The sequence below is a fragment of the Xenopus laevis genome, chromosome 2S (assembly GCF_017654675.1).
Source record: "Xenopus laevis strain J_2021 chromosome 2S, Xenopus_laevis_v10.1, whole genome shotgun sequence".
Taxonomy (NCBI): domain Eukaryota; kingdom Metazoa; phylum Chordata; class Amphibia; order Anura; family Pipidae; genus Xenopus; species Xenopus laevis.
Window position 1 is genome coordinate 61663344 of NC_054374.1, and position 22831 is coordinate 61686174.

Consider the following 22831-nt stretch of genomic DNA (forward strand, 5'->3'; position numbering starts at 1 on the left):
TATTTTACAGCAGACCCAAATGTAAAAGGTAAATGGTATCACCCACCCGTATGGTTTTGCTACATGGTGCGCTCGCTAATTCATTTAGTAATTGCGCTATAGGACAAGGGAAAACGGATTCACTGCCGACTTTACTTCTGCTTCGGATGTTCTAGTATAATGTAAGTTGCCGCTCAGATTTGTCCTCTAAACAATGATTAAAATGTGAGTTTCGTTGGCCTCATCCTTGCGCCCTGCCTATGCTCCCACGTAAGCGCTTGCGAGGTATCCTCCAAATGGCCTCTGCCCATTAGCGCTTTGTAGACTTGTGAAGCCCAAGAGAAAGAGCTGCCACTCTGCCCTTTTTGTATCGATTTCCCTCGCATGTACCTCCCACCGCCCAGTGTACATAAATGGCAAACATCGGGGCTGAAGGGGTTACTGGGAGAAGCGCCTGCCTCCACCTGCTGCTGCCGCCTCACTGCGAAGTCCCGATCGCAAGGACAAGCTGCGTCTGTTCTCCGAAATCTGGAGGTTGGTGACGCTTTTGCAGCAGCCCCTTCTCACATCAGCACAGGGAGCGTGACATTGACACGGGCAGGGAATCACCGCCGCCCTCATTCCTACTGGGAGAGACCCGCAGCCCCACCGTCTCCCTCTGTTGCTGGGTGACCAGAGAAAACATCTGCAGCCGATCGAGCGTCTTGTTGAGTTGATGAGCGCGATTGTCACTGATCTGCTCCAACGGCAGGTGCGCCCTCATCCGAGGAAACACCTCTATTCCAGCCATTGCGATTCTGCAAGTTTGCGCCAACTGATTGCTCGCGGGAGCCCAATTGTTGATTCACAAGCGAAAACTGTAGAGCAACAAGCGTATTTTTGCGAGATCCCGCTGAGCAAGAAAGAGAGCGCCTCTGGCAAGGAACCTGCGCTCAACACTGACATTGAAGGAAAAAAGCAGCAGCTTATGAAGCACGCACTACTGTAGCACTGATATAGCGCTGAGAGAATTAGGAGCTGTTACCTGTCGGGGATGGGAACAGTCTGATCTTTACTCACAGCCTCTGCCCTATCTCTGAGACTGTGAAGCCAAAAGCAACAGGAGCAGCCAGCTAATAGCAAGGGAATCAGGTTGCTCATTACCCTGTCAGGCAGCAGCACCTGAGAAGAAGGACACTTTGTTTTCCTCTTTGCCCTTGATTGCTTAGTGACTTATCCAATTGTCAAAGGCAATTCCTCCTCCTCGTCTCTGTCACACCCCTTCCCCGCACCGCCCGACTCTCTGCGTCTCTCTCTCTCCCGCTCTCTGTCACCTGTTGGGAGGTCGCCGCCTCCTCCCCCAACACCCGCAGGCAGCGTGTCAGCCAGACTCCCGAGACTGTAGCGGGCGCTCACCCGAGGAAATCTATGATTAGTTCGGTGTGTGTGTCATCCTATCGTGGGCGCAAGTCTGGGAACAAACCTCCCTCAAAAACATGTCTGAAAGAAGAGATGGCCAAAGGGGAAGACTCTGGCAAGATAACCATCAATGTGGGGGGGACTCGGCATGAGACCTATAAGAGCACCTTACGGACCTTGCCCGGCACTCGCCTGGCTTGGCTGGCAGACCCCGACACCGCCAGCAACTCGGAATTAGATTGTCAGCAGACGGAATTCTTCTTTGATAGACACCCAGGCATCTTCTCGTATGTGCTCAATTACTACCGCACAGGCAAGCTGCACTGTCCGGCAGATATATGTGGGCCCCTGTTTGAGGACGAGCTGGCATTCTGGGGCATAGATGAGACGGACGTGGAGCCCTGTTGCTGGATGACTTACCGCCAGCACCGGGAGGCCGAGGAGGCTCTAGACATTTTTGAGAACGTGGAGCTCGATGATGGGGACGAGGAGAATAAAGGTTCGTCCCCAGAGCTGCTCTGCATGGAGGAGAGGACGGACAGGTCAAGGGGCTGTTGGAAAGTCTGGCAACCCAAGTTCTGGGCTCTGTTCGAAGATCCCTATTCATCCAGGGCTGCTCGGGTGAGTTTCCCAGCGTCAGGCAGTGCTTCCCGCTCTTTTGGCCTTGTTGTGTGTCCTATTTTTCTTCACAAGGAGATTTCAGATTTTCATTTATATCACAAGCCAAAGCCCCATTTCATTGTACAGCCCCTTTACTCTGGCACTTTGTAAACACAGAATGCTCTTTATGGGCACAGAAGAGGGAATTAGAGCAGCCCACCCATCATAAGGTGAATGTCAAGTGGCAAAGTTTGCAACTGGCCAAATAGCAGACATTTGCCGCTTTAAGAAAAAATGGCAAGCTCCACTTACTGATTGCTACTGGGTACTAGACATGGTGCAAATGACTTTCACACCTTATATAGCGCTCAGTATTTCCCCATAGTGCCATTAATCAGCTATTTAGTACAGACATAATTGAACCAACAATCTGTGTAACTGGCTATCTTATTAACTGTTCTAAGGCCGTCATATGGTATTAAAAAAAGTCAATTTAGTGTTTTTTTCCAGAAACAACAGCAGTGCTAACATGCTTTTAAATTATACATTTATTTGAAACAATTGTTGCTACAGTTTTTTTTTTTGTACTCCAAAACACATACTTGAACATATACTAGCAGCATAGCAGTCAGGTACAGGGAAGGTCACATACTATTGAGATCCATAATTGCAATTATTTGAAAGCAAGATAGCCCACCTTGCACATGACTATTGTGTGGCTACATATATATGCTGAAGTACTACTGTCAATATTGATAGCTACAGTATATGCAGGCATTTTTACAATACAGAACATACAGTACATACTCAAATGCTAAAACAGACCATTTTTTCTTATTGCTGGATATTCAGCCAAATTATTCCTGTAAACATCATTGCCAAGACATGGATTTCCTATATAATGTACCAGGAGACTTCTGGTATTTGCTCCCATTGCTGAAGGTCTGGGGCGTGTGCACCCGGGCCTACCATGTACAGCGCTAAGCTCTTTCAACACATTTAAACATAGCATATACTGGTTACATATTTGTAAATTCCTATGTAATGTCCAAGATCAATTTTAGGACCTAAGAATTGGTTTACAATAATTTTCCTATTGACTGTTATATGAACACATTTTGGTATATTAAACGAGATAATGTAGTTAAAGGGCATCCTATACCCTTGTTCAGAATGAGTTCAGTTAATACGACATGTGATGGAACAGCAATGGTTTTGGTTATGTCTTGAGGTAAGCATAGCATATAAGGAGACTAAAGCTACTTTTGGTTCCTGGTTATTTAATAGATATATACTTTGATTACCAGGATAATTACACTGAATAATTTACTTATCTGTTCATTGTCAAGCAAAAACAGTAGCAAAGAGGGTTGTTTATACAGAGCTCATGTTGTCTAACTAATTCAGCAAATTACAGGAAGTTAGTACGTGAAAGCAAAACAATTTACCATTACAGTAACTGCTCAGGTTGAAAAAAGTGTATATAGGTGTCCCATTTGAGAATGCTTGGCTAGAAACTGTACTCTCAGTTTAATGTTGTGTGCAGACAGGCTTGCCATCATGGTTGTATACCTGGTACTGCAGCCAGGGACTCTATAGTAGATAGGATCCCAAGAGGAGCAAAAGAGTTGTGGATTGCATGGAAGTTAATGGAGTATGGCATAATGGGGCTTGACAGGGATAAAATCAGGGGTGTTACCATGCATGCATGGGTATTTTTTTATCATTGTACTTGTAAGTAGGGCCCACCTCCCAGAGGGCCCAGGTGACCAATGAGCTAACAGTTAGGAGCCCCTGGATGGAGGGCTCTGCTAACTTAGTAGTATGGGTCCCAATGATTACTAATGGCAGTCATGTGTGCACATACTGATTTACCACCAATTATTACTTCATCTGTAAGTGTAAGGGATAAGGGATTTTCCAATATGAGGCCCCTTTATAGCCCAGATTTACCCTTCCATGCTGCTATGCATCTGATAATATATTAGTCTTATGTCTATTTTCTAGGGTCTGAAAAAAAAGTATTTACTTCTACCTGACACATGTATAATAATATGTAAAGTAGTGTTGTTATACTGAAAAAAAAATCTACATAACATATAAAGAAACATTTTTTGCTTGCATTGGGACATTTTCTGGCACAATATACCTGTTTTGTCAAATAATCTGCATACTGTATACACTAAGGCAGGGGTCCCCACACTTTGTGTCTGTGCTCAGAAGACAAAATTAATGTTGCACCTCCTAGGGCCTCATCAGATTTAGGCCCACACATGTGCAGTAGAGTAATCTTTTCAGATTTTAATCTACTGCGTATATGCAAGTTTAGTCTAGTCTAAATCTGTGCTAGCGATGCCTGGGAAAGGTAAGAAAGGTAAGTGCAGGTGATAGTAGTTGCAGAGTCCACATTCCCACACATGTAGAAGCCCTTTCTGCTGATGACCTGCGATTTCAGGACTTTAATGCACTGTATATTCAGGCTGTTTAGAAATGCAGGGATTGAAGAGCCCCATTAGACTAAAGTAGTCTAATGCATGAGAAAACAGATAAGAGAGACCTAGTAATTCTGTGTAAGGCAAGGCTTCTGTGTAGCATGTTTTTTTCATGATGATGTATGTGTTATTTTGTGTTCAGCTGTATGTTACATAGTTTATATTTATTGTTACATGGATGATATTGTATTTATTCATAGTAAAACAGCAACTTAGTGCGGATGCACACACATATCCATCCATAAAACTTACAAATATGAGTGGAAACAATGTTTAGAGTCTTACTCTTATATTTTAATGAACATTTATATAGAAATATCACTATGCAGTGATTATAACTAACATCACTAAACACTGTTTATGAGAATACTCATGGCTCAGGTGAATTAAAGATTATATTAACTTTATATTATATATATATATATATATATATATATATATATATATATATATATATATATATATATATATATATATAGGTCTGTCATGACAATAAAGAACATCTTTAATTGCCAGAGTGTTTTTGACAACAGTCATAATGTAAATAAAATCATGCCTGTGACTGTCTAACACTATGACTGGAGAATTATGACTGTATGTTCAGCTTTTTTCTTTCTCTCTCTATCTCTCTCTTTTTTTTTTTACTTTTTACAGGTGGTAGCTTTTGTGTCACTCTTCTTTATCCTTGTATCCATCACAACATTCTGCTTGGAGACCCACGAGTCATTTATTGTGAACAGAAATGTTACAGAGATGGTGACTAATGGGAACAAAACAGAGATTTTAGTGGTGGGGGGGATGGAAACAGAACCAATCCTTACTTACATTGAGGGGGTCTGTGTCGTCTGGTTCACGCTGGAGTTTTTTGTCCGAATTATTTGCTGTCCAGACAAAGTGCTCTTTGTGAAGAACCTTTTGAACGTAATAGATTTTGTAGCCATCCTCCCATTTTACCTGGAGTTGGGCCTGAGTGGGTTATCCTCTAAAGCTGCAAGGGATGTATTAGGATTCTTACGGGTTGTTCGTTTTGTCCGGATCTTACGTATTTTTAAGCTGACCAGGCATTTTGTTGGTCTGCGGGTTCTGGGACATACACTCAGGGCTAGCACAAATGAATTTCTCCTTCTCATTATCTTTTTGGCACTGGGAGTGCTCATATTTGCCACCATGATTTATTATGCAGAACGAATTGGTGCAAATCCCACAGACCCAACTGGAAGTAATCATACCCATTTCAAGAATATCCCTATAGGCTTTTGGTGGGCAGTCGTGACCATGACCACATTGGGATATGGAGATATGTATCCACAAACCTGGTCTGGTATGCTGGTGGGTGCCTTGTGCGCCTTGGCTGGTGTGCTCACCATTGCCATGCCAGTACCTGTTATTGTAAATAATTTTGGAATGTATTATTCCCTGGCTATGGCTAAACAAAAACTTCCAAAGAAGAAAAAAAAGCATGTCCCGAAGACTACCCAGATGGACTCTCAAACAACACTAAAATCTGAGGACAACTCTCATCGAAACAGCACCCAGAGTGATACCTGCCCATTGGCTGCCGAGGAGTTAACAGAGAAAAAGAGGTCAGGTAAGAGACCATTATCTGAAAAGAAGTAAGATTCAAGGGCATTCTAATACCTCAGTGCCACTGGATATGCTGGTTTCAAAAATAAACAAAATAAATACAAATATATAAGTAAGCTAATGGCTTCAAATTCAGAATTTCACTTTCTTCATCTGGTCATATGAATGGCAACCATTCACTGTATTAAGTGGTTACAGAGCTGTGAAATTAATGTCTAGGACTTGGAACATTTGTGATACAATATCATCCTATCATTGTAGCTGCTTTCCTTTGTTCAATATTTATTTTAACTCCAAGAAAATGTTACCAGCAGCATTTATTTTTCTTTAGTGTGATATGCAAATTAATCCCAGTGTTCTGGAAAAAAATATGGATATGTTTAGCTGTCTTAAGGAAAACACATTTTTTCTGTTTCATAGTTTACATACGTATTTCTGTTAATAGGTTAAAGGGAAACTATCGCGAAAATTATAATTTAATATAACCTTCAGCATACTGAAATAAGAAACTTTCTAAATATAATCATTTTACAAACCTGTATTGTTTCTGAAAAAATCAAGTTCATGTTCACTATCCCTCTCTCATCATCTGTTTATCTTCATTCTGTCTTCATTCAGGAGTTGGGTGTCAGATATTTATTGACTGTTAGATCCAATATATCTTATAGGAAGGCTCCTTTTGCCTAGAAGATGTATTAGAGCTCATTCTGTTAAAATCACCAGACATCATGTCTCTCTACATGCAGAATTTGTGGAAAAGGCAGTTATTTTATTAGATTTTGTTTGCACTGGAATCAGTTATTTGAATGAGTTCTAATTCATCTTCTAGGAAAGGTAGCCCCCCAATTATAAGATATATTGGATCTAACTGTCAATGATTATCTGACACCCAACTGCTGCGTTAAAGGAGAAACAAACCCTTAACATTTAAAAAACCCTACCCCCCATCCCTTTGTAGACCCCCTCCCTTTCCCCCCCAGCTTAGGTGGTACCTGGGGCAAATGCCCCTGACTTTTTACTTACCCCTCGGTGGAGATTCTGTCCCCCGCAGTTCATGGCAGCCATCTTTGTTTTCGGCGCATGCATAATTTTTTGTGACTTTCGCCATATGCACAGTTGTTCGGGACTGGAAAAATACTCCAACTGCTCATGCGCTGAAAACGAAGGTCTGCTTCCGAAGTTTAACAAAGAAAAGAATATGGCTGCCGTGAACTGCGGGGGACAGAATTTGCACCAAGTAAAAAGTAAGGGGCATTTGTCCTGGGTACCACCAAGGCTGGGGGGGGAGGAGGGTCTACAAAGAGTTGGTTGGTAGGGGTTTTTATGTTACCGGTTTGTTTCTCCTTGAAGAGAAACAGATGCTGATACAGGAATAATGAACATAAACTTGATTATTTCAGAAACAATGCAGAATATTTAATTGATTGTATTTACAAACTTTCTTATTTCAGTGTGATGAATGAGTATGCTCGTTGATTTCTATGGCCAACAGCATTATTTAGCAAATGTATTTGCAAAGCCTTAATATAAGTGTTTCAAACAAAGCAGACATTGCTGTTCATAAAACAAACAAGGGAATATTGGAGATAGAAATATTAATAGCATGCAATAAAACAAAATTTTTGCTGTATTTCTTTCTTTATTATGTTTAATAAAGTAAATGTATTTACTTTATTAAAGGGGTGGCTCACTTTTAAATTAACTTTTAGTATGGTATAGAACGACCAATTCTAAGCAACTTTTTAATTGGTTTTCATTATTTATTTTTTATAGTTTTATAGTTATTTGTCTTTTTCTTCTGATTCTTTGCAGCTTTCAAATGGGCGTCGCCGTCCCCTTCTAAAAAAACAAATGCTCTGTAAAGCTACAAATGTATTGTTATTGCTACTTTTTTTTTTTTTTACTGATCCTTCTATTTAGACTCTTTCCTATTCATATTTGAGTTTCTTATTCAAATCAATGCATGCTAGCGTAATTTGGGCCCTAGTTACCAGATTGGTTAAAATGTAAATTGAAGAGCTGCTGAATAAAAAGCTAAATAACTCAAAAACCTTCAATAATAAAAAATTAAAACTAATTGCAAATTATCTCAGAATATCATTCTCTACATCATACTAAAAGTTATCTGAAAGGTGAACAACCCCTTTAAACATACATCCTTAAAGGGGATTTTTTTTTAAATTGGCAATTCTTCCACTAAGACAATTGTAAGCAATGGGAAGATGTTCTGATTTTGCATGCTAATGTGTTGCTCTTAGAAATTTTAATCTGCTTTAACTCCCTTTTCTCAATAAAAAAAAAGTAGATGTTCAACTGTCACCATATGCTTAAATAGAAGATGGTAACTAGAAAAGGACAATGAAATGCAGGAAATGAGAGAAGACAGAACAAATGCTGTTCTTGCATCTTATGTCTTTTGTATAAAAAGTGTTTATATACCATTAGTTAATTTAATGATTTACTGATTTCATTAACCTATATAAAACCATTATTAAGACAACCACTGTAACATAACCTCTTGGGAAGAGGTCTAATTAGGGTCAAGCCTAGGCAAGTTCCACAGTTGGGCTTTGATCCCATGGTAGCTTTACTCACACTTATATTGCCTGCACTGCAGAAAGATTTACTGCAGCAACTGTTACCCAGTTGATTTTTTTGCCTAGATAAGGGGGCAGGACATGGACATGTTGTTTATAGGTGCACCAGCTCCTTCATGATAAATACTAGTTAGGGCAGGGGTGTCCAAAACGTAGATCAGGATCTACCAGTAGACCTTTAGCTGGTGATCAGTAGATCTCGAGACACTGTCAACAAACAGCTTGTCTAAATCACTATCATGTTTCATGCTTTTCATTCAGATATTTATTATGTTAAGGTTACATAAGAATTAGTTGTTTGTTAAATATAGCAATATACATGTTCCCATAAATCAGTATTGTAATATTTTCCATGGAACAGAATGCCAACAATGCTTTTATGGATGTAGATCATAATGGAACATCATCACTAAAAGTAGACATCGCCTTAGTAAAGTATGGGCACTCCTGAGTTAGTGTAATGGCAGACAGGGCTGTAAAACTAGCTTTAAGCACCCAACACCCAGTTACTTTGAAAGTGCACAACACGTGCTTGTGAAAGTCCTTTTCAGACACTAGTTCCCAGAAAAACACATACAGAGGCAGCTAATGCCGAACAGAAGCACTTGAGGCAATTTCAAGTTTCTACTGGTTTGGGACTATGTAAATCAACTCTGAAAGCTTTGAAAATAGCTCCATTTGCAATTATCCTTTGAATTAAAACATCAGCAATTTGATGAACCTTTTTATTTCGTATGAAAAGCCCCATTCTGTATGCACTGTTTATGGCCACAACTTAAAACTCACCCATATTGATGCATTTTGAATGCAATTTCTTCTACTCTTTTCTTCAGCCCTCTGTGGACCATACCATTCTGACTTTCCCAGACAAAGGAAAAGGGAGACCAATTCAGTGTGATAAGAAACAAATCATTGCTAAAGACAGTACAGACTAGTTTTTATATAGAAAAGAGATCATCATATATAGATCATCTATAGAAAATATAATTTTTTCCCACCCCAATATTAAGAAGGTTCCTGTCCTGTTCCATTATCAATTCCATGGACTTTATCATAAACATTTGTTTTATTGAATGAATCCCCTTTTATTCTGTCGCTTCCTTTTATATCTCATATTCCATTAAGCGCTTCTATGAAATCAATTCTTTTAGCCATCCGGGACTGGATCATGCTGGGCTTTGGGATATCCTATTGTCACTCAAGCAGACAATGTTTATCTGATCAAGCACTATAGGCACATGGAATTGTTTGTTGATTTTTTGTGACTTTCTTTAATCACTGCAGATAGATAAAATGATATTATTGTGTTATTAGTCAATACCTAGGCAGGCAAGGTATTTAAAAGTGGCAACGTTTGCATTAGGCCATAGCTAGAGGCGCGGTCCTCAGTGCTTATATGATAAATAAAAATATAACAGGTTACCCCAGCCTGTTGCTACCTGCTGATACCAACCTCTTGGAGGTTTATTCTTGAGGTTTTTGGTTAGTGGGGGTCCCTATATTATTAGACACAGTAGGGCCAATTTTATCAGGAGCCAGTTAACCTGCTCTATTTGGAGTGTGGAAGGAAAACCACGCAGTCATAAGGAAACAGCGCTGCAAGGTGGAAGTGCTACCCACTGAGCAACCATGCTGCCCTAGAGCCAATAGTTGCCATACTCTGACCTAAATTATATATGGCCTCTTATCCAGACTCAGCCTAATAAAGGATTATTATGCTGCTTTTATGCTTGCTGTGAGAACAGAAGTGTGTGTGTGTGTGGGGGGGGGTAGCATGGTGTCTCAATGCTCTTCTATGGGGCTTAAAATGCTAGGTAATGTCCTTTTTGGGTAATTGGAATGACTTTAGTCTCCATGTGTATGTATGTATGCATGCTTGCATAAAATGGTATGTTCTGATGTGTTGTGGTCTTACTTGCTTTAAATTGTCTACACCAGTATATTATTCTCCACTTTAAATTACCAGTAACATCAAAAACAGAAGAACCAGCCTCTTGTATAATTAGCCTTATAGTACATTATATCTTAATGCATATAAACCACATTCATATTTTGGTTACTGGTCCTTTAATGAAACTGGAAGGCAAAATGATAACGTTTCATATATATAAAGATATATTTATAGAATTCTAGTTATTAGAAATTGCATCTATTGTTAATGTCAAAACCATACATTGTCCACAAGCATCCAGTTTTTTTTTGTCACAATAAAATTCATCTGAATGATAATACATACCATTTAGTGCTTTTTGCCATTTTGTGTGTCTTTCCTTTTTATTTTACCATCAGTTGATAGAAGATTAATTAATAAAAGAAAGTGCTGCAATTAAAAAAAAATCTGCACAGAGACAATATACCAATGGGCAAATACTGTAACCAAAGAATGAGCAAGTTTCTAAAAGACTATAATACAATATTTCTCCTCAACTCCTGCTTCTGCTCTATGATAACTCTATTTCACATTTAAAAACTCTAATTTTACCATGAACTGAACCTTTTTAAGATAAGGTATAGATTAAAGGGGATGTTTGCCTTTTTGTTACTTGCCTGCATACTTTCCCTACTGGCAATATAAACATTATGCAATATATACTTGTTTTTTTTAAAGGGATTCTGTCAGGTGAAAACAAGTTTTGTTTTTTTTGTTTAAACCCATCATTTAATACATTTCATTCACTCTTTATTGCTGCGCTTCAAGTTGGAATTATATCATCCTCCTCCCTTCCCCCTCATCAACAGAACAATGGGAAAGTAACCAGATAACAGCTCCCTGATACCTCTGGTAATGTATTTACATACCTCCCAACTCTTGAAAAATGAAAAGAGGGACAAAAACTTGTGCCACGGGCAATGCGGCAACATTTTGGCCATGCCTGTTTTATGGTCACACCCCCTAATTACCATGTCAATTTTACAAGATTTGGCAAGTTATGAAAGAACTCATTTCTGGGAGTTTTAGTGCAATTTTTTATGTGTTATAACAGTTTTGCTAATGAAAGTGAATTATCCTTTAAGCTTTTTCCAAGAGACCTGCTTATCTTAAATTATTACAAAAGTATCAAAAGTGTTCTGGACTCTCTGCCAAAAAAAACTCTTATTTTAATTAAGTTTCAGAAAATTTGTTTATTTTTCTCGAGTCAGTGCAGGAGATCAAAGAGAAAGTCGGGACATTTCAGTATGCGCTGAGCTGTCAAAATCTGGACTGTCCCGCAGAAAACGGGACAGTTGGGAGATTTGCATTTATCTACCTAAACTATTAGGCCAAGGGCATATTGAGGGTTTGCTCTGCTGCTCTCAGCCTGCATATTTTTTTTTTTTTCAAACGTAGGGGTTGGGAGCAGTCTGTAGTCGGGAGAGTGATCCCATAAGTGGGAAATCCGCACGCCGGTGTATCCAAAGTGGACCGCTCTGGCCGCGGCTTGTGAATACTTCAGGGGATAGAGAGACGGACTTCACCGGACACCATGATAACCACGTGGAAACCAACTTCATAAAATTAAGTATGCTTTATTGAAACTCCGTTAAAATCACATGCGGGCAGGGGATGTGTGCTTGATGCGTTTCGTGACCTCTATGTCACTTCATCAGAATGCTTCTGATGAAGTGACATAGAGGTCACGAAACGTGTCAAGCACACATCCCCTGCCCGCATGTGATTTTAACGGAGTTTCAATAAAGCATACGTAATTTTATGAAGTTGGTTTCCACGTGGTTATCATGGTGTCCGGTGAAGTCCGTCTCTCTATCCCCTGAAATATTTTTTTTTCAGACTGAGAGAAGCAAATCCATTCTGTGCTCCATCTTCATTAAGTTGAATAAGCTCCACTTGCGTTCAGTCACACAAAGTGAAGTGGACAGTTGGGAGATATGCATTTATCTACCTAAACTATTAGGCCAAGGGCATACTGAGCGTTTGCTTTGCTGCTCTCAGCCTGCATATTTTTTTTCAGGCTGAGAGAAGCATATCCATTCTGTGCTCCATCTTCATTGAGTTGAATAAGATCCACTTGCGTTCAGTCACACAAAGTGAAGCGGAGATCAACCTGAAAATGCCTGCTTTTCGTGTATTTAGGCCGCCTTCTGCTCCACTGTGCATCTGCATGCAATCGGATCTTATTCAAATCAATGAAGATAGAAGCGGATCTGCTCTGTGCCCTCTCGGCCTGAAAAAATACATGGGCTCAGAGGAGTGGAGCCATCGCTCCAATTGGCCTTGATGACGGGCAGAAGGTAGTGGTGCCAAAAATACATTCAATACAGGGAGAAGTAGTGGGAAATTTATCCCCAAATACAGGTCCAGGCCAAGCCGACTGGGTGCTCTAAGCAACCCGGTCCGCCACTGTGCTCCGCTCCTGCACACACGCATCCGACCGCAACCACACATGTGCCTTAGCAGGCACTACGTTGAATAAGCTCCACTTGCGTTCAGTCACACAAAGTGAAGCGGACAGTTGGGAGATATGCATTTATCTACCTAAACTATTAGGCCAAGGACATACTGAGCGTTTGCTTTGCTGCTCTCAGCCTGCATATTTTTTTTCAGGCTGAGAGAAGCATATCCATTCTGTTCTCCATCTTCATTTAGTTGAATAAGATCCAATTGCGTTCAGTCACACAAAGTGAAGATCAACCTGAAAATGCCTGCTTTTCGTGTATTTAGGCCGCCTTCTGCTCCACTATGCGACTGCATGCAAGCGGATCTTATTCAAATCAATAAAGATAGAAGCGGATCTGCTCTGTGCCCTCTCGGCCTGAAAAAATACATGGGCTCAGAGGAGTGGAGCCATCGCTCCAATTGGCCTTGGTGAGTGGCAGAAGGTAGTGGTGCCACAAATACATTCAATACAGTGAGAAGTAGTGGGAAATTTAGCCCCAAATACAGGTCCAGGCCAAGCCGACTGGGTGCCCTAAGCAACCCGGTCCGCCACTGTGCTCCGCCCCTACACACACGCATCCGACCGCAACCACACATGTGCCTTAGCAGGGCGGAGAGCAACAGACGGAAGCAAACATGGACTAGGGGTGGGCAGCAGAAACTTTAACCCACCTATTGTTGCACCCTAGGCAAGTGCTTCTTCTGCCTACCTCTAGTTCTGGCCCTGACCAAATAGATTAAATGCAATGAGAGGCAATGATTTCTGACACCAAACCTCGTTAAACATAGAGAAAGCAGGTTTCCTGAAGGCTGGAGAAGGTTTCAGCATTATAGAAATGCTGAATTCAGAATAAGAAATAGTTTGCAATGCTAAATGTGTCTACTTGTTGACATAAGAATAACACCCATGAAGGCTGAGCCCCTTGAGAAGGAGAAATAATAGCTTATCTGAAAGCAGTTCCATTGAGAAGGCTCTTTCTGAAAGCACAGGATAAAATATAATGACCTGAGATGGCTGGCTGCACACTAATATTACAACTAAAAAATGATTTGTTTGTTCAAGAGTAGAGTGAATTATTTGCAAAGTATACCATAAAAGTCATGTTAGAATCCCTTCAAATTTTCAGTTACTGGACCCCCCCCCAATGAAGTGCTCTTATTGCTGATTCAGCCAGTTGAGGAATAATGAGTAAAGGAAAAGACAGAACATGCACAGTAGTTGAGGCACATGTTGTTCTGACTCTTTATTTGCATATCTTCATACAATTTATTGTATTGGATGTCAATAAAATAATTATATGCAAATGAGCAAGCAAGCTATGGAGCATATGTAGCAGCACGACACTCGCACTGCATTGACTTTTCCTGGCTGAACACAACCTCTGCACCATGATAGGATGGCCGAACAAGGTATGCCACTGTTTAATAACATCCAACCATACTGCAGGTTGTCTGAAGGATGGGCCTTTAGGCAGAATCTAGCTGCAAAATAAGAAATAATTCCAAATCCAATTCTATCATGTAAGTCAAGCAAAATAGACTTTGTTGAAAACAAAGGAACTGAAAAACATGTTTGGAAGATGCACTAACCCTTTAAGGGCAACATTTGTTGGAACTTGGCACTCTAACCACAGCTTTGGTTGAAATCGTTTAGACATCACTACTAACATCCTGAGTTTAGGATTATTACTAATATTATTGATAACATACATACAAGTGCCAACATATGCCACATAACTGTACAATGGGTGGGTATATACAGTGAACATATAGATTACATACAAATACCAACTAATACAAGAGAGCCTTGCTCAATAGAGTTTATAGTCTAAAAAGTGAAGAGTTATAAGAAGATCAAGATCAGGAGTTAGCAATGTGAGAGATATGGCACTGAACATTGAACTTAGCAGAAAGCAGTGTTATATAGTGTATAATGATGGCTATGCAAGGTAAGCTTCTCTATAAATGTTTCAAGGGAAAGGTAAAAGTTTAGGAGACAGTTAGACAGCGAGAGGGACTTCCAGAATGCAGCCCAAACAAAGTCTTGAATGCATGCATGTGACTAGGTAATGAATTAGATCCTGAGTAGTTATTTAAAAGAGCATGATGAATGGTCTGGTGGGCACTTGGAGATAAGAGATGTAGGGTGGTGCAGAATTGGGAACCACTTTGAATGTCAGGCTTATTCATTTGAATTTCATCCTGAACGTTAGTAGAAGCCAGTATAGGTATAGGCAGAGCTGCATATCAAGACAAAGAGCAGCTATTAAGGTGAATGAGTCTGGTAGGTGTAGAGTTGTGGTCTCTGGAGGGTAAAGTAAATTAATAGAGTATTACAGTTTACAATATGTTTAAACTGAAGTTTGTTAGCACCTTTAGTCCTGTAGCAGGTCAGGCACCTAGGAATACCCACAGTGCATTTGCGACTCAGGTGGAATATCCTGGATTTGCCGACCATGTGGACCAGGGGTGTCTAAAAGGTAGATCAGGATCTATTAGTAGACCTTTAGCAGGTGATCAATAGATCTCAAGACACTGTCAACAAACAGCTTGTCTAAATTACCCTTCTATTTAGCTGCAGCTGTGTGAGCCACGGGGTGGGGGGGGATAAAATATACTTTACTCCATGCAAAATGACACACAGTTTTTGTGACATCACTTCTGGTTTATGTGACACTCAAATCGGGGATGGGCAGGTAGACGTGGATAGGGACGAGGCTTCAGGGGAGGGGGTCTGTGTCAGGCTGGGGGTAAGTGAGTACAGGTTGGGCACAGGCCTGCAAAAAACATATATATTTTAGAAAGAATTCCTAGGTGAAAGTGACGTGGTTTCATTATTGATTTAATATGGGGAGTGAAGGAGAAGGCACAAAGATAACCCCAAGGCCTGAGGATATGGGGATGATGGTGGAATCATTAAAGTGGTTGTTTACCTTTGCGTTAACTATTAACTCTAGTATGATGTAGAGAGTGATATTCTGACAATATTTTTCATTTTTTATTATTTGTGGTTTTTGAGTTATTTAGCTTTTTATTCAGCAGCTCTCCAGTCAGCAGTTTTAGCAAGTTGGTTGCTAGGGTCCACATACCTAACAACCATGCATTGATTTGAACAAGAGACTAGAATATGAATAGGAGAGGCCTGAATAGAAAGACACATACGAAAAAGTACTAATAACAATAAATGTGTAGCCTTACAGAACATTTGTTTATAGATTGGGTCAGTAACCCCCATTTCAAAGACGTAAGAAGAAAAAGGCAAATAATTAAAAAACAATAAAAATTAAATAATAAAGATCAATTGAAAAGTTGCTTGGAATTGCCCATTGTATAACATACTAAAAATCAACTTAAAGGTGAAACACCCCTTTAACGTAAATAGGAATTTCTGGATGTTATGGGTGGTGGAATGATTAAGAAAACCATTTCTGTTTTTAACAATGCAAGGATATCCAAGTAGAAATGGGTGACGAGTTAGGAGAGTCTGTCCTAAATGTAGGCCTAACTTGAAAGTTCTCTTTTCAAAGAGGCTGCGGATCATTTTCATGCAAAAGCAATTTTGGCCTTATAAGACAAGTAAATTCCATGGAACTTCTCTCTGCCTGCATACTTCTTACAAAAGTATGAAGACTCTTGATAATTCTGTCATTTTACTGAATAACAGTCATGAAATGTTGCTCTCTGAAATATTATTATTTCAAATACTGGAACTTAAAATTGTTTTATTTTAATATGACATTGTTGATGTTAGAAAAGAATCTTAAGAAAATATTGACATTCTGTTTGCACAAGTATTCAACCCCCCACTTTAATATTTTGTAGAGCCTAAAAAACTGAAGCTTGGGCGAAAGTTCATCATTCAGCAGGAGAATGATCCCAAACACAAGGCCAAATTAACACTGGAGTGGCTGAAGAACAAAAAGGTGACTGTCCTACAGTGGCTCAGCCAAAGCCCTAATTGTTCCAAAAGTGGATCTGGTACTATAGAAAAATCATGGCACACAAGTGTCATCCGAATAACGTGTACAAATTGAAGTAAATGTGCTTGACAAAATCATTCTTGATCAAAGCTGTTACTAATGAAAAAGGTGGCTATAAAAAAACAAAAAATGAAGTGTGGGATTTGAATACTTATGCAAACGGCATATTCAAAATTTCTGTTTATTTTTTTCTTAATTTTTATTTTCTGCTACCTTAAAACACTCTAATATATAAAAAATTAATTGGATGTTCAATATTTAAACAAGTCAAATAAAAATATTGATCATAAAAAGAACAAAATGACAGTGTCAATGGTTCTGAATATTTTATTGCAAGGCACTGTACTTACTTACTTGCATAGACCATACAAAATTAGGAATGCACCGAATCCAGGATTCGGTTCGGGATTCGGCCTTTTTCAGCAGGATTCTGCCTAATCCTTCTGCCCGTCTGAACAGAATCCTAATCTTAATTTGAATATGCAAATTAGGGATGGGGAGGGAAATCGCTTGATTTTATTTCACAAGACAAGGAAGTAAAAATGTTTTCCCATTCCCACCCCTAATTTGCATATGCAAATTAGGATTCGGTTCGGTATTCGGCCGAATCTTTCGCGAAGGATTCGGGGCTTTGGCCGAATCCAAAATAGTGGATTAGGTGCATCCCTATAAAATATTCAAAAGTTGTGCCACTGTTCTAAATGGGTTAATCAGTTGCTTATAGTTCCATTCCATTTTTCTTTGCATTTTCAATGAGGCTGAAATATCACAAAGCAAAATTGCAAAATTGCTTGAATGCTGAAGATACACTTTCAATTGACTTCTACCACATCTTGACAAGTTTTAGGTGACATAGTTTTCATTTTTTATGTAAATGATTTTATTTTGTAAATTGTGGCAAAAAACATGCAATGCAACTGTGATTTTGCATGTTCAGTTTTGCATAATCATGCTTAAATCTCTCTCATACAAATAGCAACATAAAAGGACACCTGTTTGAGGTGATATGGAGCCTGTAAACAGCCTTCTAATTCGACTATGGTTGCTAAGGCATAGCTAAATATGTAGGAAAATAAAGCAAATGAAAAATATGTAAACATTCACCTCTTAATAATTTCACATAGGCAAAAAAAAAAAGGGAATGAGACAAAAATGGCCATGATAATGATCTTTGACTCACGGAGCTAGTTTTATACCACCTCTAGTTTTATAGAAACCTCCACGTTTTTTATCATATTGTGATAACAATCCATGAGGGGTATACTTATTAATTAAGGGGCATGAGAAACCACTCCAAATATCTATGTACTTTTAGAGAATTTTAGAGAGCTTTGAGCAGGATTAAGTCTAACAGTTATTATGCTATGCTAAAATTCTTACTAATATAGAAAACATTATTCCAAACCAAACTGGATGCTTTATCTTCATAGCTTGTTAAAAACAAATGCAGCAAATCAAGATGATAGAAAATAATGAGGCTCATTTATAAACACTGTTCAAATTTGCACCTGAGCAGTAACCCACAGCAACCAATCACATTTTTGCTTTCATTGTTTCACCTGCAGCTGTCTGAAAAAAAGCTAAACAATGATTGATTGCTATGAGTTACTGCCCAGGTGCACATTTTCCCAATTTCAATAAATGATCCCCACTTTCTTTGGGTCAAGTTTATATTTGTATATTAAGAGTAATTAAAATGTATTGATCTATTATCTGTTGTTACTCAAATCATTGGACCTGACATGCTGTACCAAAGCAAGTTTGTTCTGACGCTCCCCTGTACTCTTCCTCTACTTTATGTATGCATGCTACTGTGTAGATGCTCAGTTGCCATAAACAAATGAAGGGAATACATTTATAAAAAGATAAAGGGAGATAAGAGTTAGAAGAATGGGGTAACATGGGTTGGCATAGTGACAGAGGTATATTGCTTTCAGTTATGCAGAGCAGCCACAGATTATTTTTTGTACTTTAATATTTAGAGCCCCTGGTCTACTTTCTCTAGCTCTAGCAAAATACACAGGTCTAACTATGGTGGCTTAAAGAGCACATAGGAAGGGCCGCAAACACCAGAGTTGTCTGAGCAACAGCATTGGGGATATTCTTTGTTATATAAGAATTGTTACATATTGTTGCCAGTTCTCCAGGCTCTTCTTAAAAGCAGGGACACAGTTTTGTAATAGACTTTAGTTACAACTGTCTGTGTGTGCTTAGTTTTCTAAAGGTAAGAGCTTCCAGGTTTGTGTTTCTAAGAACATCTTTCTTTCTTGTTAGATTCCAAGCAGAATGGAGATGCCAATGCTGTAATGTCAGACGAGGATCATGAAGATCCCCTGCAGTTCATGCCATTAGATGAGAAACGGATCATGAGACGTGCCAGTGCCAAAGACAGAAACAAGACTGGGGCCTCATGCTTTTTGCTGAGCTCTGGAGATTTTACTTGTGCTGCAGATGGTGGAATTCGAAAAGGTATGAGAGATATTGACATAGAGATGGACTCACAGATTCTCTTGGGACCTTCATAAAATAAATAAATATGCCAGAGTGTGTGTAATGTGTTTCAACTAATTTCCTAGTCTTCCTATAGAAAACAACTTTGCATTGTTGAAATGTAAGCAGTTTGTCTCTGTCACTTGTGTGAGTGGTGAATGTGGTTCTACCTCTGTAAAGTTACAAATATAAATAAACGATATGTGAAAAAGGTTTGTCTAATCAATTATCCAGAAGTGTCACTGTCTATTTTTGGTTATGGGGTAAAAATGTAAATGTAAATAAAAGCTAATGACAAAAAAACAAGAAAGTTTTAGAATTTTGTAGAATAACCAAATAACCTGTAAAATATATCAATAAAAACAGTGCTTTGTGATGTCCTGTGGCTTGTATAACACAATGTACCCACTTTTTAAAAAAACCTGCACAGGATTGTGGTCCTAGGCAGTTAAGCTCATTTGGTAACATAGGTGCATAAGTGAATAATAGTTACCAATGACAATGCACAAATGGTTGTAAGTCTACCAGTGACAGCATCTCTGATTGTACTCTCAGTACCTTGCCTCATGGCAAATATATATAGTTCCCTCTAATTTGGGCCTGAGCACACAGTTTTTAAAAACTGTGCAAAAGTTTAAAATGTGAACACAATAGTTTTTTTTTCACACATAGCGGAGAAGGAATTAGAAGGAACATTGCCTAAAGCTTCCCATTGGTTAGGGTTTTTTACACAGTACAAATTGCTAACTGCTTTACATGAACTTAACGGAAATAATAACTGCGAGTTGCAAGCTGTCCCCCCCCCCCCAGTATTTCCCAGCACCAACACAGTACTTTCAGTACTTTTGGTAACAATTAGTTAGTTCTTGCTGCTCAGAGGTGATAAGCTGCCTATTGGTAGGACACTTTCTGCTCCAGGCTGTAGCTTTCAAACTATACAAACATGGAAGAAACTAGGCCAGTAATCAAACCCCAAGGAAATAACTTAATCCTTAACTTCATTCATTTACTTTTGCTTTGTGAAATATCTATGGGTTTTCTTTAGAAATGAGGGCCGTAGGTCTAATGCACTTTTCTGTTATTAAAATAAATAGCTATGCATTAGATTGAGGATGATCCAGACATTTGTCTCAAATAAGAAGTAGACTTTTCTTTTTTACTTAGTACAACTTCTTGGGGGCTTATCTAAACTCCACACAAAACGAGCAAATTGTCTGGTGTATGTGCTCTAATTAAAATAATGAAATAAAAAAAGTTTAAGCCCCCAATAATTTAAGACAGCTCTATGTGGACCTCATTGGAACCTACTGTCATTCACTAAAAACCCCACATTTATAGAGAATGGTAGTAGGGTAAAAATATAAGTCTACTAATGTTGGGACCCCACTTCTTTGCATGGAGGATACAATCACTGAGAAATAATATTATTCCACCTTGGTGATCTAAACCCCCCAAAATGGGCATTGCTGTAAACCTACTCCTCTTAGCACTTTTGCAACTGACAATAGTTTTCTAATTTTAGTGGTTTCTATGGTATGCAGTTTCAGAATGTTATCAGGCTTTTAGCAGAAAAACTCTTAATGAAGGTGAGCATGTCAGTGACTCTAAGGGGTATATTTATCAAAGAGTGAAGTTAATAGTGAAGTTCCGCCACAAGAGTGAAATTCCGCCACTCTCCATTCATTTCTATGGGAGTTTTATAGGCGTATTTATCAAAGGGTGAACTTTCACTTTCACCCATTGATAATCCCATAGAAATTAATTGAGAGCTGCGGAATTTCACTCTACTGGCGGAACTTCACTCTTTGATAAATTTACCCCTATAGGTGGCCATAGACGCACAGATAATATCGTACAGAACAAATTATCGGCAGAAGACTTGGATATCAGTCGGCTCGTTGATCGTGCTGGATGGAAAATTTTGATCGGGTGCCTTTATAGGCACCAGAACATCGGCCATTGTTAGTGCTGAATCGTCAGATACAGGTAGAATTCTATTGTTTCTACCTGTATATCTGACGATTCAGCTCTACACGTGTGTATTGAAATGAACATCTTCCTTGGAAAAATCCTTTCCAAGAAAGATTGGAATTGTTACGTCTATGGCCACATTAACTCTATACATTTTCTGTATACTCAGTTAAAGCTAGAATGGCCAACTCTACCAGAGAACTTCTGAGCCAAAATTCTGGTCGAAAGCTGCCAATATCTTAGAAAATAGTAATGGGGGGATGCAATATGTGTCGTTAGCACATAAAACGATTGCAAAGAACCGTTTTTTGCGACAAAATATTTAACGAAACTCCAGAGCAGGTGTTAACGATAAAATTTGCTTAGCTATAATGCACAATGTAAAATTTGCCAGCAGCGCAAAAAAATGACATTTTAAATAACGCTTGCAATTTTATGCATTGGATGTACATCAGCCTTATGTACTGAATTTACTATAGCCCAGAAGTACAACTGATGGACAATAGTAATGATCCATTCCTTCAAACTTGTCCCCAGTAACTCTCCCATATCACTAGTGTCTGCAAGAGTGTATCTTCTGGATTAGACAGGGATTGTTGCAGAGCACCAAAACATACATATTGTGATATTATAAAATAACACTAGTGGTTTGCATTGTAAACCCTTTGCTGGACCCCTGGCATATGTGTGACCTTGTACATGAGAATTTCAGTGGATTTAAGTTTGTATTCTACAGTAGTGTTCTATGAGTTGACAATTAAGAGAAACTCAGAGGTAAAGAGTAGGGACTGCAGTGATTGTAAAATATTTTTTGTTGGAAAAAAAAAACGTATGAGACATAAAACAATCCTTAAACAAGCTAATAACCAGGATAGGCAGCAAATGTCTAAAAGAGGCAGGACCTAAGTATCAGTCAAGCTTGTGAAACCATCAAAACACCTTACAAAACACACTATATACAATATTTTATTTTTTTTTGCTCAGCCAACGAGCTATTTCAGACAACGGCTTAATAAATCCAATTCAGGTACTAGCATTATTCAAGACAATGACTGTTGGAAAACTGTGCCAAATTGACAAAATGTGGACTGGTTACCAGTATTAATGATGGCCACAAATGCGAAATGGCATAATAAAAGCTGTAACATAACCTCCAAAATGACAAAATGGGAAGTGCATGCTTAAAGGAGAATTCAACCCTAAAGTTAAAAAACCAAAGTGCCAGTCTCTTTTCGAAGATTACCATAGCGGCTGAAGATGGAGTTTGTGAACTCCGATGCCTGAATCTGCACCGAGGGGTAAGTAAAACGTTAGGGGCCTGTGCCCGGGGTAACACTTAGGCTGGGAGGAGGAGGGAGGGGGGTC

At 39.1% G+C, this 22831-nt stretch overlaps 1 protein-coding gene across 2 annotated transcripts; it reads left to right on the forward strand.

Annotated features, from left to right (window-relative positions):
- Positions 1-354: 354 nt before the first annotated feature.
- Positions 355-19819, forward strand: LOC108709468 (potassium voltage-gated channel subfamily C member 4). Of its 2 annotated transcripts, XM_018249344.2 has the most exons (4): positions 355-1998; positions 5124-6057; positions 16848-16948; positions 19280-19450. In XM_018249344.2, exons 1-4 carry the CDS (start codon positions 1387-1389, stop codon positions 19310-19312), a joined length of 1680 nt encoding a protein of 559 aa, XP_018104833.1. In that variant the 5' UTR covers positions 355-1386; the 3' UTR covers positions 19313-19450. The 2 variants fall into 2 exon arrangements, with proteins under 2 accessions (XP_018104833.1, XP_018104832.1); XM_018249343.2 differs by lacking the exon at positions 16848-16948 and having other exon boundaries at positions 357-1998; positions 19280-19819.
- Positions 19820-22831: the final 3012 nt, after the last annotated feature.

Coding starts and splice junctions, on each gene's coding strand:
- LOC108709468 (XM_018249343.2), top strand. CDS start 1,387: ATGATTAGTTCGGTGTGTGTGTCATCCTATCGTGGGCGCAAGTCTGGG. Junction 1,999..5,123: donor ATTCATCCAGGGCTGCTCGG/GTGAGTTTCCCA, acceptor TACTTTTTACAG/GTGGTAGCTTTTGTGTCACT. Junction 6,058..19,279: donor AACAGAGAAAAAGAGGTCAG/GTAAGAGACCAT, acceptor CTTTCTTGTTAG/ATTCCAAGCAGAATGGAGAT.